This window comes from Athene noctua, chromosome 1, assembly GCF_965140245.1.
Source record: "Athene noctua chromosome 1, bAthNoc1.hap1.1, whole genome shotgun sequence".
Lineage (NCBI taxonomy): Eukaryota > Metazoa > Chordata > Aves > Strigiformes > Strigidae > Athene > Athene noctua.
In genome coordinates, this window is record NC_134037.1 from 201430846 (window position 1) to 201445640 (window position 14795).

The 14795-nt window shown below is 39.6% G+C and overlaps 2 protein-coding genes across 7 annotated transcripts; one reads left to right on the top strand and one right to left on the bottom strand.

Annotated features, from left to right (window-relative positions):
- Positions 1 to 1356: 1356 nt before the first annotated feature.
- On the bottom strand, positions 1357 to 8995 carry ABHD13 (abhydrolase domain containing 13). Of its 4 annotated transcripts, none has more exons than XM_074910457.1 (3): positions 8886 to 8995; positions 7192 to 7227; positions 1357 to 2406 (listed from the first exon to the last, which is right to left on the bottom strand). In XM_074910457.1, exon 3 carries the CDS (start codon positions 2369 to 2371, stop codon positions 1358 to 1360), a length of 1014 nt encoding a protein of 337 aa, XP_074766558.1. In that variant the 5' UTR covers positions 2372 to 2406; positions 7192 to 7227; positions 8886 to 8995; the 3' UTR covers position 1357. The 4 variants fall into 4 exon arrangements, with proteins under 4 accessions (XP_074766558.1, XP_074766578.1, XP_074766587.1 ...); XM_074910477.1 differs by having other exon boundaries at positions 8823 to 8995; XM_074910486.1 differs by lacking the exon at positions 8886 to 8995 and adding an exon at positions 8419 to 8724.
- Positions 8996 to 9127: 132 nt separating this feature from the next.
- Positions 9128 to 13501, top strand: LIG4 (DNA ligase 4). 3 transcript variants are annotated; one of them, XM_074910544.1, is made up of 2 exons: positions 9128 to 9252; positions 9988 to 13501. In XM_074910544.1, the coding sequence occupies exon 2, from the start codon at positions 10137 to 10139 to the stop codon at positions 12657 to 12659; it is 2523 nt and encodes an 840-aa protein (XP_074766645.1). In that variant the 5' UTR covers positions 9128 to 9252; positions 9988 to 10136; the 3' UTR covers positions 12660 to 13501. The 3 variants fall into 3 exon arrangements, with proteins under 3 accessions (XP_074766645.1, XP_074766628.1, XP_074766637.1); XM_074910527.1 differs by having other exon boundaries at positions 9142 to 9252; positions 9904 to 13501; XM_074910536.1 differs by lacking the exon at positions 9128 to 9252 and adding an exon at positions 9409 to 9776 and having other exon boundaries at positions 9904 to 13501.
- Positions 13502 to 14795: the final 1294 nt, after the last annotated feature.

Genomic DNA, 14795 nt, shown 5'->3' on the forward strand with positions numbered 1-14795 from the left:
TAGGATAAGGACTCCTAAAAACAAACAAAGAAAAAAAAAAAAAAGAATCCCAACGTTCAGTCAGAATCAGACTCTCTCTTAATTTAAGTACTGCTGGCTCTGAAACGGTGATACTAGCTTCAAAAAAATCCCAGAAAAGCTACAGAAAAGTCACTTCTGCTGATTCTTAGGCTACTTCCACATGGTACAACAGAACTGTAAAAGACTTTGCAAGCAAATGGGTAAAAGCAGTAAAATAAGTGTCATCTCTTTCAAATTTAGGTCTAACCAAGCAAGCTTAGATCTACTAAATTTAATGCACTGCTCATTTTTATTATCCTTACTGTAACAACTGTATACGTTAATCTCTAATATGTGATCACTGGTAATTATTTGGATTGGTTTCTTTTGGAGGTATAAATAAAGGGCACTGACGTTTCACTACAGCAGACTAAAAAAAAAATAATCTAACACAAATACATACTTTTACCTTGTACGACACTCCTTTTTATCATACCACGCACTTTGCCTTGGGAAATCCCACCTCAAATGCACAAGCAGACTAATACCAGCAAATAGTTTGCCCGTACATTAGAGAGGAGAGCTTGGGGTGGAAATGAGCTTAGATTGCACTGCTCTCTTTTTGAAGGTTACTTCAGTTTTCTATGAAAATTGCCTGGGTGAAATCCTGAAGCCGTGATGTTTAGGCACGTAACACTTTCTGGTCACTATTAGAATACAAAAAGTAAAATGAAAACAGGGAAAGTGTCTCTTCAGTTGCAGTTTGAAATATATGTATGCATAATCATAAAACCCAGTAACAACCCAGAACAGAATACCTGCAAGTATACTCTATCATTAATGTTATTTTAAATTATTTAGCACATTAAAGACTTCCAACCTTGCATAATATAAAATTTCAAGGAATAAAACACTAATCTCATGCATGGCACACTTTAAATAAACTCTTAAGAGAAGCAACAAATCATTGTGCTAACCATGACTCCAAAAAGCTCATACATACAGCAGTGAATACTGAAGAGCCTCCCATTGTTCTGAACTAATACATTCTGTACTACTTTTGTAGCAAGTTCCTTTAATAGCATCTGTTGTACATGTCAAACAAATGGAATATATGGACAGAGATACCAAAAAAGTATGAGAAAGACATAAAATGGTTCATTTACAATGCTGCAAATGTAAAAGTTATCTGGAACATCTTAATAAAGCATCAGACCTTTCCAAGTTTAATTTCACTCTTTAGGCAAGTACAGACATGACATACATTTAAAAAATGGACATTCTTTTACCACTTTTCACAAATCAAGGTACAGTGCAGGTACTCCCCCCACCCCACCCCGAAGAAGAAGAGTATCAATTATATTATTGTTACGTTAGATGATGTTTTCGCCATTTCTTCAGGGGAGTGACTCTTTATTACTTCTTTGATGAACTGTTCAAGTGCAGTGAAATAACCCTGGCACTGCCAAGTGTCGTTATGAGTTCCATCAGGAAAGATCGCCAATCTCTTAGTCCGAGCTGGGGATAATTCATAAAGTTGCTTCATCATAACTGGCGGAATTAACTGGTCAGACAACCCAGAGATGAAGAGAGAAGGCATTCTGCACTGAGAGATTTTTCTGCAGGACAGAAATTTATTTTTGTAGCACCATAAAGGAAGATATCTCATTGGAAAGAAAGAAAACAAAGTGCTGGCCATATATGGGATGCTAAGAAAGGTGTTCTCCACCACGATGGCAGAAATCCTATGGGAATTTTCAGAAGCTAAGTGAATAGCTACTGCTCCCCCCAAGGAACGGCCAAAAAGAAAAATTTTTGTTTTATCAAGGTCAGATCGAGTCATCACATAGTCTAACACAGCCTCAGAATCTAAGTACAAACCTTCTTCACTTGCTTCTCCTTCACTTTTTCCATACCCTCTATAATCGACAAGAATCAAGTTTACTTTCAGGTTTACCAGCATTAACAAAGCATTTGGCAACCTGTGGCCAATGTTGCCTGCATTCCCATGAAAGTAAATGATGGTTGGAGAATATGCTGCATTGTCTCCTGTGTATCTCAGCAGAATAAGATTGAGAAGAACTCCATCTTTGGTTTTGATGAAGATATTTTCATGTGGTATACCAGTAGGCATAGGAACATAAAGGCGTGATGAAGAGGGCTGTTCAGGAAAATAAAGCAGCACATCCTGGAATTTATATAATATACCTGCTATTGATACAAATATTAATATAAGTAGTAAAATGCCTCCGTACAAGTGAAAAGTTACTATCAAGGGTAAAAGACAAATACGGCAGAGACTCCAAGACCAGGAAGCCAAAGCTAGTAGCCATCTTTTAACAAAGGTCCAAAGCATCCATGACTTTTCCATTGTAGAAGTCAGTGATCTTTAACTCCAAGTAAATCCTGAAAAAAACCCCAAACATATATGTATAAATATAGGTAAAAGAAAAATGAAGTGATTTAAGCATTCATACTTGCAGAATAGTAATGGCAAGTCAATACATTGAAGCATAAATATCAAACTGGGTGGCAAATGCCCTTTGAATTTTTGGAAACCACTCAACTCCAAAACAAGCAGAAAAGCAATCATCAGTGAAAAGCTTTAGAATTCTTCAAAATCCCATTTACATTATTTCAGCAGGCAAGATCCATCAGTAGCACTAGAAAATTGGTTGACTGGGACCATAACTTATGCTTTCCCTCAGTCTTCACTACCAACCAACAAAACAACCACACAGACTGTATCACCAGTTTGTCAAAGCTTCTCACATAAGTAATTGTAGAATCCAGAGAACACAAACAAAAATAGCCCTTATTTCTAAGTTGCCTCTGATTAAGAGCAAGAGGAGCATTCAGTAAGCCTCTGCACTTCACTCTGCAACCAGTGGAGGCTCACAATGCATACCAGATCTGCTATCATTTAGTGGCTGTCTTTCAGAATCTTGATCAACTGTGATTACAGAGCAACATATAAACTGGTCAGAAGACAGACACTCCTTCATAGTAGGATATCACATTGTAGTTATGACAGCTGTTTTGCTGTATTTGGATTGGTTCTGATTTATAATGACGGTTTTCCACTATCAGATCAGTAATCCATATTAACTCTTTAACTGAAAGACTGTGTCCTCATACAAGACCACCAAAACCAGTCAACTCACTACATTACTTTCTGATCAGTGAAAAGCACAACTTCTGAAAAGTCCAAACATGAAAACAGACTCATGACAAAAGCATACACACAGCATAAAACGAGGAGAGTGATGTTAACAATAACGGATTAAATCTTCTTTCCAGCCTTAAGAGATATGCTCTCACCTCATACAAAGAATCTCTCACACTGCTGAGTTCAAGTGTAATATGGAAATAGGCAAAAACTGTCAAACCTACATGAGAACTACAGTAACCATACTGCCTGGAAGTGACAACACAAGCTCACTTGTTTAAGAACATGCTAATTTATATAGCTGATAATAATTACATGCATTAGACACTAAATTGTAACCTCTTAAAATGATGTAATGCAGTCAGAAGCTGAACTAACTCCAAAGCAGTCTGACATGCAGAGATGCATCCAAACATTCAATTTAGTCACAGGACCCACACCAAAACAAGCTGCATGGCCTAATACTACTGGAGAGAGATGCAACTGCACAAGCCATCTTGGTAGGATTGAGTGATAAATGGTGACCTCTGCAGTCACAGCCTTTGTACTCCACAAATAAGACAGCACCCAATATGAACAGGAAAAACTGCCATCTCTAATTATTTTATGCAACAATTAGATATAAATCAGAAATAAGTTGTTACATCTTAAGATTCACAGATTAACCAAAGGCAACATGAAATTAAGCTTTTGTATAGTAAATCTACTCCAAATATGGAAAAATATAAAGTAATCTAGAGAGGAGTTACTCCAACTTTGCTATATTATTTACGAGTTCAATATCCACATCCAAGTATGCAGAAATATTGTCTATATGAAAATTCTTCTGATCCATTTCTCTAGTAAAGAAATCACAGTAATCAGAAAACATAAATACTTCAATTTGTAAGAAAACTTACTAATTAAGCTGACAAACATTTCCTGCATTACATTTTAAGATATAAGAACACTGATAATGACACAGTAAAAAAAACCCTACTCTCCTTATCTATGATAAGTTTTGCTGACTTTCTTACAAAATGAAAGAGACGACAAAAATTATTTCTCAAGACATTCGTAAGTGATCCATCATTAAAAACAACTACTAAAACCCAAAGAAGCCATAAAAATCTTACTTAAGGTGATGTTTTGCAGCTAGCTATCCCATATACACTAAGGATTGCTATGTGAAGACTGATACTCACAGATTATTTTAAAAGCCATGTTAGTTGCATTTGTGCGCTGCTATTTTAATTTCAGTAAGATAATATTATCAAAATGCTATACTACTGAGATACTGCTGCTGTGTGATTACTTCTGATAAATATAGGTATATATAAAAAAATTTGCTTCTCAAGTTGCAAGACCAATGCATCCTACAACTAGAATTCAACATATGGTAGTTAGCAGGAAGGGTAAACTACACAGCCACAAATGTTTCATACTCACATACACATTTAAGTAAAGCTGACTACTCTGCACTAATGAACAACTACATGACTATTAAAGGTTTTTTTCCACAGCTACCTGAAACTTCATTAGTTCCATCTATTTCCAGGCTTGAAACAGACCATGTTTCTTAACTTCACATCTTACTTCAAAATCTGTTAGCTAGAGAACTACAAGTTTCTCCTAGATTCTTCCCCACCTCCTTCCAATACAAATTGAAAGGTTACTAGAAAGGATGGTGGCTTCTCAAACAAGCACACAGGCCTAGAAGAGTCTAAACCAAGACAGTACAAGCTCATTGTCCGTAAAGCTACAAACCACGCTTTCTATGGAGCCCCAAGTAGCAGACCTTCCAAACATTATCTTGTTTGACCTGAACAGTAGAAGATGATTCAAGCAGAACCAAATTTCCACTTAAAGGACATAAATAAAAAGGGTAAGCTAATGTAGTAATTTTCAGTGAGTGATAAGGTGTTCCTCAACACTTTTCAAAATGGATGAGATTTGAGACTACTCAACATACTGCAAGAGTACACACCCCCCCCACCCCCCAAAAAAAAAAAAATAAAATCTCCTTTTAGTCTTCATTTCCCATTACTGTTGTGTTGGCTGGAAAGTTAGAAACCTTTCCGTTTACAATATAACATTTTACAATAAAAAAACTGTGTTGAATTATGAAGAGCACACATTGTGATTCTCTTCTATATCTTAACTTTTGCAACTAACAAGACACCAGGAGAATCAGGGAAAGGAGAGGACCAGGGAAGGAAAGGGAGAACAATACATTTGGACTTTGGTGTCTAAGCTGGTCAACCTGAGAAACAGAGTGGACCTGCCACCTGGACAAGCCCGTTTCTCTTCCTAGACAAGACTTCTGTTCCTAGACTACAAGAACCACTTATGGACTTGCTCCCTAACTGTCTGATGTCCCAGTTAAAGCAAGAATCGTGCACACCTTTACATCTTTTAAAAGAGAACTTTTAAATCATTTTCTGTTACCTGCAAATATGACTAGTTATTATGGTTTTTAAATGGATGACTATTTAACAGGATTATCTCAGTTATACTGCCTTCTACTGTTAGAAGTATCACAGCTCTACAGAGAGAGGTGGCATGAAACATCATCCATGTATTACAGATGAAGACAATGGAACCAAGGGCAGTCAGCAAGCCGGCTAGTGGAAGTTCTTCTGTTTCATCCAGGGAAATAAGGTTTCTCTACAGATTTCTTTTTCAAATCCTCTGGATAAAACATTAACTCCTTGGAAATCATTCTTATTTCACTAAAACACACTTGTTTTTTTTTAAGGAACATTACATTGCAGCACTATATTTAAAGTAATTGTCATAACTTCGCCAATGACAAGATTCTCCTATAACAAGAAGTCACATCCCATTTTACACAGCAACAGTATCTTATAATCGCTGATTATTTAAACTGTTAGAGACTACAAAAACAAGCATAAGGGAGATATTTTGTTCTTTAAACTTGTCATGAAAGTCAATGGCTGCGACAAGTACACAGCTGTCAAGAGCAGACCCATACAGTTTTACCTGGTAGATGTTTTCCTAGGTAACTCTTATATTAATGGAAATTCCTACAAAAGCTGTTCTTGTACTTAGCTACTCCTACTACTAGAAATACTTCCTAACACTTAACAGGGTGACCAAGAAACTTAAATTCTTTACTTCTAGTTCAATGTTTATTAGCCTCTAAATATGTTACCTATTTTCAATTTCTCCAGGCTATATAAACTCAGCTACTCTATTCTTCCCTTACAGATGATGTTTTCTTAATCACTGATATGGTCAGAGGTCTTTTCTCCAGCATCTATCTGCTTCACATTTCCTCCTGTCCCTCTGATTATGCTGCATTAGAAAGGCTAGCCTTTGTCAATATCGGTGGTTCCTACAAGTTGTTTTTGCAATGATGCTTGTAAAATTAAGAGACAAGTAGAAAAGACAGACAACATTTAAATACAAAGTTCAGTCATGAAAACCATTAACACAGAACAGCAGTGCAGCCCAGTTCAACTGTGCCTCTGTTTTAAAGGCCATTAAAGACCAGTTCAGTTTACACAGCCCCAGAACTGTACTGTCTCTCAGAAATTAAATTTGGAAGTGATGAGTTTCAACTTTTTGCCACACAGATGTATACGTATGTAGATATGCACACATACACATCTGTATCCATACATCTCTACTGCTAAATCCACAGTTCAGGAATTACTGCAGACCTCTATGTTCTATCAGATGAGCTACAAATCCCATAATTAAGTAACTACTGAAAATATAAATCACGCATAACATTAAAAATTTTGGAGGAAAAACAGTCTTTATGATCAAGACATTTTAATAATATGCTGCTGTGCCCTAATGCTATTCTTACATGGTTAATGTAGTTATCAACTGAAGATCATAAAAACTCAAATGCATACTTAAAGTACCTAGCAATAAGTTTTCATACATTTTGAACAGCAATTGAAATTACTCTTGTATTTGCCAAAAATGCTGTCGTATTTTTTGTCTTTCTCTACATTTTTAATATCAAAAAGTGCTATTTTCACCCACTAATCACTTTATACAACATTTACCTGTGGATGTGATGATTTCCCAGGCTTCATCTCTGCCTGAAAGACAATTCCATTTATGAACTTTGAGTAAAATTGCTTTTGAATTACACACATAATTACTGTTTATACTGTTACTTGAAAAAAAATTAACAAGTGCTAACAGACAATACCCCTAGAGGTTACATCTACTTTACTGATTAAATAATACATATCATGTTCATGCTCCTCCTATCAAGCTCAGCTCTTGTTTGAAACATCTGAGAAACCTGAAAACAACATCTTATAATTAAATTCAAGTATCACATTGAAATGTCCTGGACTATACATACAACACATAGCATAAAACACACATAGTGCATGATAACAATGTTGTGATAGATTTACATTGCCTCCTTAAAGCTAACTTTGAATGTATGAGCAGCCTTAAAGTCAGTGTCAAGAAGAGTATTCAGGTGTTTAACAGCTGCTTTCTCATTAAAGAGCTTTAAAAAAAGTTTTAACACTCACTGCAATCCTTCAGATTTCATAGTTTCAAAAGACAAAATGATTGTTTCTTTATTGCACTTCCTTTCCCTAGACTTTATCTCCTCCAGAGACAGACAAAATTTGCACACATTTTACATTTATTCGTATTTATTCAGAATACTTCTCTAAGTAGAAATATGAAGTCCTAAACTGTCAAAAAATTAGTTTCAGAGGGGGGACTAATCTATAAGAAAACCTCCAAGTTTAGTAAGGACAGGAAAAATACCCTTTTTTAGTACTAGAATATTACAGAGACTCATTAAAAAAAAAAAAAAAAAAAAAGTGAAACCAGCAAAGTAGCTACTCCTAACCAAGGAAAAAGCAGCATAAGACCAATTTTGTCAGACATTTAAGAGATCTGGCGTTTAAAAACAGCAGGCCACCTCTCCTAACTATTTCAAACAGCAAACTTCCACAGCTATGCATCAACTGGTACATATTCATAACTGAAGGCGTTTCCCTCTTAACTCTTATTATACTCCCCCTCCCAACTGACAAACCTTAATGAACCTTAACAGTCTGAATTATGATGGTACTGTGTAAAAAACCCAGAAGAAACCAAGGTCAGGTACAGTATTAGGGCCTTAGGTTTCTAGTGAGCACGGGCTTCTAAAACACATTACTTCCCAAGCACGTGAAATCTTTCTATTTTTACCTAAAAAGAAACGTTCTGCTCAGCCTTTCCAATACATTCACTTGCACGTTAAGCAACACCAAAGTTACCATCATCCGGCCTATCTTTAACAGGCATCCCCACTTGCGGAAATCGTTCCATAGGGCAGCGGAGACAAACCAAACACTAGAGCAAGATCTTGCGGCGAAGATGCAAAGGCCGTCCCAGGGCTTCGCAGGAAGGCACCCGAGGGAGCTTTTAAGGGCGCTGTCACGGCAGCGCGTCCTCGGGAGAGACGCCCCGAAAGGCCGGCGCAGGAGCCCCAGGTGCCCAGGGGACAGCACCCCGCCTGCCAGCCGCTCCCGCCCAGGGAACTGCCGCGCCTACTCACGGCGGGAGCCCAAACGCCAAATCAAACCCCGATCTGCCAGCCGCCCCCCCGCCGCTTTCGCCCCCCGCGCCGCGGCCTTACGGGGCCGGGCCGGGCCGGGCCGGGCCGGGCCCCACCACCTACCCCTCCCCCCGCTCCCTCCCCGCGGGGCGGGGCGGGGCCGGCCCAGGGCCAGGCGAGACCCACCCGCCGCATCCTCCCGCGCGGCCGCGGCGGGGCCGCCGGCGGCGCCTCGGGCCAGCGCAGCCCCCGCTGCACAACTTCAACCACCGCTCCTCGCCAGGCAGGAAGTCACGCCCGCCGCCGCTTCCGCTGCCGGGCCAGGGGCCGCCCGCCCTCCTTCCGCCTCCCGGGCTGCGCCGGCACATCCCCGCAGCGGCGGTGACTGCGCAGGCGCGGCCGCCACCGCCGCCGCCATAGCCGGGGCCTCCCCGCGCGGCCGGAACCACTGGGCCCGGGGGGGCACACAGCGCCGTGTCAGCGGGGCGCCCCTCCTCTGCCGGCCGGAGGGCGGCCTCTGGGACCCCAGCTCCGCGGGTGCCCCCGGCTCCGCGTAAGTCTCCTTCGGGGGTGGCCGCGCCTTCGTCCTCCCGTCTCCACACCCTCCCCCCCCCCGCCATCTTCCCGCTGGTCCGCTCCGGCGTGGGGGCGGCCGGTGCGGAGCGGAAGGTGCTGCCTGGGTGCTGCCCGTTCCCGCCCCCTGTCCATGGCAGCGCCGTAGCCGGGGGGCGCGGAGGCTGCCCGCGGAGGAGCACCCGCCGCTGTGCCCCCACCGCGGGGGCCACCCGGCCTCGTAGGACCCAGCTCCCTCAGCGGCGGGCCCGGCGGGTCTCCTCGGGCGGCAGGAGCGGGCCGAGGGCGAGGCGGTGTCGGGGCCGGGCTGTGTGGAGAGCGTCTCCTCCTCGGGCGGAGGAGAGCGTCCCCTGCGCAGCAGCGGGAGGGGGGCGCGGTGCCTTTCCCTGCCTCACAGCCCTCTCGTCTCGGCGATGCCTTGTGTCAGTGCCGCAGCCCGGCTGCTGAGTTCCGCCATAACTATGGACAGCAGTACCACCTGGTGACTTTTAAGTAAAAATAACGGTAAAATTCTAGTTAGAAAAATGAGAAAATCAGTAAATACTAATTAGAGATTTTTTTTTTTTTTGAGACAGAATAACGTGCTGGCATTTTCTTTCTCTACAAATATAAACTTTTTTTTTGTTCTTAGTGAAAAACGGACACTTGATGGCTTCCACACCAGCTTCCCAGCCTCCTCCTAAAAAAACTGTCGCCTCTCACGTGCCTTTTGCAGATCTGTGTTCTACTCTGGAGCGAATACAGACGTGTAAATCTCGTCCGGAGAAAATCAAGTACTTCAGGGAATTTCTGGATTCCTGGAGAAAATTCCATGATGCTCTTCATCAAAAAGAGAAAGATGTCACAGATTCTTTTTATCCAGCTATGCGACTTATTCTTCCACAGTTGGAAAGAGAAAGGATGGCATACGGAATTAAAGAAACTATGCTTGCAAAGCTGTATATTGAACTGCTTAATCTACCAAAAGATGGAAAAGATGCTGCAAAGCTTTTAAATTACAGAACCCCTTCTGGCTCACGTGGAGATGCTGGAGATTTTGCAATGATCGCATACTTTGTGTTAAAACCTAGGAGCCCAAAACAAGGCAGACTGACAATAGAACAAGTCAATGAACACTTAGATGTGATAGCTAATAATAATGCTGCTAAAAACAAGGGGCTATTAAAGAAAAGTCTTCTTCAGTTAATTACCCAGAGCACAGCACTGGAACAAAAGTGGCTCATCAGGATGATTATAAAGGATCTAAGGCTTGGTGTTAGTCAACAGACTATATTTTCCATTTTTCACCCTGATGCTGTTGAATTACACAATGTCACAACTGATTTGGAAAAAGTTTGTAGACAACTGCATGATCCCTCAGTCTCACTTAGTGATGTTTCTATCATGTTATTTTCTGCCTTTAAACCAATGCTTGCTGCTATTGCTGATGTCCAGCAAATTGAGAAACAAATGAATTACCAGATATTCTACATAGAGACTAAGCTGGATGGTGAACGTATGCAGATGCACAAAGATGGAGATGTGTATAAATATTTTTCCCGAAATGGGTTTGACTATACTCAGCAGTTTGGTGCTTCCCCGCTTGATGGTTCATTAACACCATTTATTCATAATGTATTTAAAAGCAATGTACAAAATTGCATTCTCGATGGTGAAATGATGGCTTACAATCCTGAGACACAAACCTTTATGCAAAAAGGAAACAGATTTGACATAAAAAGAATGGTAGAGGATTCTGATCTGCAGACTTGCTTCTGTGTGTTTGATGTATTGATGGTTAACAATCAGAAGTTGGGGCACGAAGTACTAAGCAAAAGATATGAAATCTTAAGTAGTGTATTTACCCCAATAACTGGCAGGATACATGTTGTACGTAAAAAAAGTGCCAGCACAAGAAAAGAAGTAATTGATGCTTTAAATGAAGCAATAGATAACAGAGAGGAAGGAATTATGGTGAAAGATCCCATGTCCACATACAAGCCTGACAAACGTGGAGAAGGCTGGTTAAAAATCAAGCCAGAATATGTCAATGGGCTGATGGATGAACTAGACCTTTTAATTGTTGGTGGTTACTGGGGGAAGGGCTCACGTGGTGGAATGATGTCTCATTTTCTGTGTGCTATTGCAGAGACACCCCCTCCAAACGAAAAACCTACTGTTTTCCACTCTATTTGTCGTGTTGGCTCTGGCTATACTATGAAGGAATTGTATGATCTGGGTTTGAAACTGGCTAAGCACTGGAAACCCTACCATAGGAAGGACCCTCCCTGTAACATTTTGTGTGGAACTGAAAAACCTGAAATGTACATTGAACCTTGCAACTCTGTCGTTGTTCAGATCAAGGCAGCCGAGATTGTTAACAGTGATATGTACAAAACTGACTGTACTTTGAGATTCCCCCGAATTGAGAAGATAAGAGAGGACAAAGAATGGTACGAGTGTATGACTTCACACATGTTAGAAGATCTCAGAAGCAAAGCAGAAGGGAAGCTGGCATCTAAGCACCTTCATATAGATGAGTATGATGAGCCGCAAGAGAAAAAAAGGAAAACTGTATCAAAGATGAAGAAGGTAATTGGAATAGCTGAGCAGTTTAAAGCTCCTGATCTTTCTAGTGTAAACAAGGTTTCAAATATATTTGAAGATGTTGAATTTTGTGTTATGACAGGAACAGGAAAATGCTCAAAGTCTGAGCTGGAAAGCAGAATAGCTGAATGTGGTGGTAGTGTGGTACAGAACCCAGGGCCAGAGACTTACTGTGTCATTGTAGGAGCTGAGAATGTCAGAGTGAAAAACATCATTGCCTCCAACAAATATGATGTGGTGAGGGCAGAGTGGCTCCTTCAGTGTTTTCAAACCAAAATGCTGGTGCCTTGGCAGCCAGCCTTTATGATTCACATGTGTCCTGACACAAAAGAACATTTTGCTCGTGAGTATGATTGTTATGGAGACAGCTACATGACAGACACAGATGTTGCACAACTCAAGGACTTGTTCTCGAGAATGAAAGACCATAAGGTGATGCCCTTGGACATGATTGCAGAGTTAGAAGAACGTTATTCATGGAACAGCTGTCATCTCAGTATATTCAGAGGAAACACTATTTATGTGGACTGTTACAATGTTGTTAATGAGCCAAGAACCAAAATCCATGGAACAATGCTATCAATTAGAGCTTTGGAGCTCCGTTTTTATGGTGCAAAAGTGGTCTCTCACCTTGAAGAGGGTGTCTCTCATGTTGTTATAGGGGAAGATCATTCCCGGGTAAAACAGATGAAAGCACTCAGGAGAACATTTGGGAAAAAATTTAAAATCGTATCTGAGCTGTGGGTAACGCAGTCAGTGGAGGAAGGAGTTGCAAAAAATGAAAGCCAGTACTTAATTTAAAGTCGTTTTTAAGCTTGGAGCAAAAGCATTCTGGTTGGTGTGGTTGGACTTGGATATTATGAGGTTGCCTTAAATTTTTTGTGTGTTTTCATGTCCGTTTAAAGCTAACTCTGGCTAAAGAGTTACACTGTATTGTTGAAATCAGAGGAAGGCTTTTAATTATACTTGCAGAAGCAAGAGGATGCTAGGCTGTGTTGGAGGAGGAAAAAAAACACCGCAACATAAATAATGTAAGTCTTTTACTTCACCAACAGGTCTCTGGAGAGATCTGATATTTTACCTAAGAGAATTCATAGCTATTAAGTGCTTGCCTTCATTGTTCAAAATGGAGGCAATAATTTACTATTTTATGGAGATTCTGCTATTTAACATATTGTTTATTTATCAATTTAAAAATCACATTCATGTTTTTGTGGAATAGTTTTGTGGATATTCCATATGCTATAGATTTCAGTAATTTATAAACTTTGTATGATTTTAATTTGTTTACACCGGCTTTAGTATTGAGCCCCATACAGCCTCAGTAGCACTTTGATTTTACGAGATTGCATTGATCCCATGGTTTTTTGTGCAAAATAGAACCTAAACTTCAGATTGAGGTGCTAATGAATTGATAATGACCTATATATCATTAAAATACAAATCAATTATTTAAAAACTGTAATGACCTCTTGTGTTCATTACAGTTAAACCATGAAGTGCGACAAGGCTAGGCTTTTACACTTATGTAGCAGTTTACCTTTTAAAAAATGTTTCATAAGCTGTTTCAGTAATGTAAGATTAATTCCCAAATATCCAATGTATTTTTTGTTAATTACTAAATAAAACCCGTTTTTAAAGTCTGCCTGCTTTTTTTTTTTGGTAAGAGATAACTCTTGGAAAGCACGAAGCTTAGTTTCTGATTTTTACTCTTAGATAAATTTACACATTAACTTTGAGGGGAGAAAGGTTGAGGCCTCAGTTCTTGTTATGTTAATACTGGTATCAAACTAAACTGCTGTTGGGCTGATCACAAAGAACCAATTTTTGGCCGACCTGTTTCTTTGATGCTTTTTGTGGTAGTGTTCATATAAAAAATTACCATAAAAAGAATTGGGAAATGTCAAATGAAAGGCTAATTGAAAGGAAGTTTATTCTTATCTTTCACAGTTAGTATAAACATTAGGAGCTCCCTTATTTGAAATATACTAAATAGGTAAAATGTAATAACCACTTCTCTTAAGCCACCATATAAATTGTTAAAAAGCAGAATTGTTTTTTTGTATACAAGAAATAGTATATACTGAAAGTGCATTATTTTTCCTCTAATAATTCTAATAGCAAATTGGTATATGTGAAATACAGTACTTCAGTTTCAACTGATTTGGCTTCTGTGTAATGCCATATATTCTGATTTACAAGTAAAAAATGAAAAGAGTTTGTCTTCACATCCACACAGTTAAAAGTGTTTTAGTAAAGTATGTATTTTAGGTGATCCTGGTTAGGAAAGTTAACAGAAACAAAGGCATATATGAATTACAGCAAACTCTTGAGACATTGCCTAATACCTCACTTTGAGATCTAAATGTTATTTACACAGATGTATTTAAGAAGTATTGATTCCACATTTGTCTCTTTGTTCTCTCAAAACTATGCAAGGCTGTGGAATCTAGAACTAAGTTACCGGCAAAATTGTTATTCTTTTCACTGACTCCTCAGTACACTGTGTACTGAAGATGTATTTTTATACTTACTTAAACTGAAGGTTTACTTTTTTACACATAAAAAAAGCCTTACAGATGCAGTATGCTGTTTTAGCTTGTTTTATTTTGTATTTTGCCCCAGTTCTAGTTAGAACTAAAAACTAATCATGCAGATTTGTATGTAGCATAATAATCAGCGTACAGTTTAGATGGTGTGTATTTCTTTTTGGTTACTGTTTCGCACATTTACATTTAGAATGTTGAATAAGAAATGCTGTATTGCATAGGTCAGTGTAAAAAAAAAAGAATCTTGCTACTAAAAATAGGCATTACAGATCAGGTTTTCTTTTGAGATGTTTCTTTTACATGGCGACTTAGGTAGATGGACTGCACGGATCAGTGGATGAAACTGCCCCCATCTGTTATTAAAGTATGTAGAATGTTAGACAGGGGA

Coding starts and splice junctions, on each gene's coding strand:
- ABHD13 (XM_074910457.1), bottom strand. CDS start 2,371: ATGGAAAAGTCATGGATGCTTTGGACCTTTGTTAAAAGATGGCTACTA.
- LIG4 (XM_074910527.1), top strand. CDS start 9,921: ATGGCTTCCACACCAGCTTCCCAGCCTCCTCCTAAAAAAACTGTCGCC.